Source organism: Thalassophryne amazonica, chromosome 21 (genome assembly GCF_902500255.1).
Source record: "Thalassophryne amazonica chromosome 21, fThaAma1.1, whole genome shotgun sequence".
In the NCBI taxonomy this organism is placed as follows: domain Eukaryota; kingdom Metazoa; phylum Chordata; class Actinopteri; order Batrachoidiformes; family Batrachoididae; genus Thalassophryne; species Thalassophryne amazonica.
The window spans coordinates 9,541,485-9,544,144 of NC_047123.1; the positions used below are offsets into that span (position 1 = coordinate 9,541,485).

Below are 2,660 nucleotides of genomic sequence, written 5' to 3' on the forward strand. Positions count from 1 at the left end.
CGACGGTCTCGTATCCACAGAGCCATCCGTTTAGAAATGGTCCGGTGGCTTGTGCCGCGTCGTCGCAGCTCGGAGCGCGGCGCGCCGAGGGTCCTTAAAAGGGTCCTTAAAGCTGTAGTAACAGTCCTTATTCTCTGTGAAGCCCATAAAATTTTCACCGAAAGCCAGATAAATTTTTCGAATGGTTTCCAGGTGCCAGTCTCTAACAGCTTCTGAAAAAGTTCTGGTGGAAAAAAGTCCTTTTCATTCCGCCATTTCCAGACAATGAAAATCCGACGAAGGGGCGGGACCACTCCTTCCCAAGGCGTGCTCACAGGCGAATGACTGTTACTTTATTGACAGACCTCGTATGAATACATGCATGGATCATGGGCAAGTGCCACATTTGCTGCACCCACCACACCACAGGACCACTACATGTACCACCCAGATAGACAATGGTCCATCCCCTCTTCTCAAAAGTAGCCATCTATTTGTTGCCACCAGGTGAAACATGGGCACCTCTTTGGCCGTCTCCATGCTCTGGGCTCCTTAAAGCTGAGGCACCTACATGTTGGATCATGCCCAGAGAAACGCACAGCATGACCAAAATATTACAGCTGACATTCCCTCAGAATTCAAGCTATAGTCCTCATCTGAGTCTCCCAGAGTCGCCCATTGTTGTAGTGCCCAAGGATCTGAGAAGAGACTTGGTACCAAAGACGTCCAGTCTTGAGGGTCTTGATTGGCACAAGTATTACGCCTGACCATCCTGGCGGAACTCCACATTACATGGAGAACGGGCAGAGGCAACCTTTAACCGGGAACCTTCTGCACTGGAAACAAGCGCACGTTGTACCACATTTCATGAAAGCCAATCCTCGTGTTTTGGTACCGTATTTTCCAGAGAATAAGTTGCACCAGAGTATACTTTTTTCTGTATTATCAGATCTTTAATTTGGGATTAACTGAGTTTATTTCATTTAGTGCTTGACTCCTGGTAAAGCCTTATATAAACAGTTATTAGAATTTATTAATAAAGAACTTGTGATTTTCTATATATGCCTCACAGAAACAATCAAACACGACTTATACTCCAGAAAATGTGGTAATTAAAATGACTGTGGCGCCTTTGCTGGGCTGAGAATTTGGGTGTAGAAAAGGCGCAGGCTGCAGACCTGGCGTAATAAAACACATGGTTTATTATCAATGTGATAGAAATGAAATCACTGGACAATTAGAAGCATGTCTACCCATCATCAGCACCATGACAACAGCTCTATAGAACAGAAAAAACACAGGACGAGTCCTGCCCCGCCTCCAGCTCACCACGATCACAGATAACGCCAAAAAATAGGTGTCGTACCTGTTTACACAGCCAGCCACTTAAATTAATATAAATAAATATTTACACACATAAATTAAGAGCATTCTTCGGTTGTAAACAGACAAACCTGTTTCAGAGACAGAATGGTCACCGCCCACTCATCACCCACAACACGCCCCGTTCACACTGTGATGTTTGCCGGCTGCTTACAGCGTCTTCTCATGCAAGCAGGGGGAGCGAAAAGGACGTAACACAGTAACCAGCATGTCCTCGGGGGAAAGAAAAGAACGCAAACGCAGAGGGAAATCCCTCTGTGCTCTCTGACCGTGGCCGTCGTTGTCCCCGCCCCTCCATGACGCCTTCCGCCGCGCTTGGTCAGACGCAGTGGTGTAAAGCTAAAAGTCTTCTTCGGTTTGGTGCTTCTTCCGTCGCCGTTCCCCTTCTTCCGCCTTCATTTCCGCTGCTTGTCATCTTTGTCAACCGCCTTGTTGGCGGCGTCACTGTGCCGGGTGTTGGGAGGGTTGTTGAGAAACATCTTGTCGAGTCCTTTGAGAGCCTCGGTGAGGTAGTTCTGCAGGGCGGTGAGCGCGGCGCAGATAGCCGGAGAGCCGAAGCCGTGCGTGATGAAGGAGAAGTGGGAGAGGCAGCTCTGGATGCCGGGCTCCAGGATGGGAGCTGGCCTCGAGTTTCCCAGGGGAGTCCTGTCCTGGGCCAGCAGGTCTGTGAACTCCTTACACAGCTGTCTGCGGGGAGAGGACGGAAAATGGCTGTTAGGGTTCCCCAAAAACATCACTTCCAGAAAGTGTGTATCGAGCACAAAGGTTTAATGTGTGTTTATTTTCCCACACAGGTGACACAGTGGCTTAGCAGTTAGCACTGCTGCTTCACAGCAAGAACATCATGGGTTCAATTCCCACATGGTCCTTTCTGTGTGGAGTTTGTATGTTCCCCCTTGTTTGCGTGGTTCCCCTTCCCAGCTGCTCTGACTTCCTCTCCAACCCAAACTCACGACATTCCGTGATGGCATCGTGAAGAGTAAATAAATCTACTGATTTGTGCTCCCGTCACGAAGATGTAGCACTTTTTGTGACGGGAGCATGAAACCTTGCAAAACCTTGTAACTGTTAGAATGGTCTAAGCAGATGGTCACCCCTTTGAGTCTGGTCTGCTTGAAGTTTCTTCCTCAACATCATCAGAGTGAGTTTTTCCTTACCACTGTCACCTGTGTTTGCTGGGGGTTAGTAAGGTTAGACTTTACTTGTGTGAAGCGCCTTGAGGCAACTTTGTTCTAATTTGGTGCTATATAAATGAACAAAAAAAAAACGAATTTGAAATTTAAAAATTGTTAAACAGG

At 47.6% G+C, this 2,660-nt stretch overlaps 1 protein-coding gene across 1 annotated transcript; it reads right to left on the reverse strand.

The window, feature by feature from the left end:
• Positions 1–1,757: 1,757 nt before the first annotated feature.
• LOC117503555 (transcription factor AP-2-beta-like) lies at positions 1,758–2,096 on the reverse strand. Its single transcript, XM_034162814.1, has one exon. It carries the CDS (start codon positions 2,094–2,096, stop codon positions 1,758–1,760), a length of 339 nt encoding a protein of 112 aa, XP_034018705.1.
• Between the last annotated feature and the right edge of the window lie 564 nt (positions 2,097–2,660).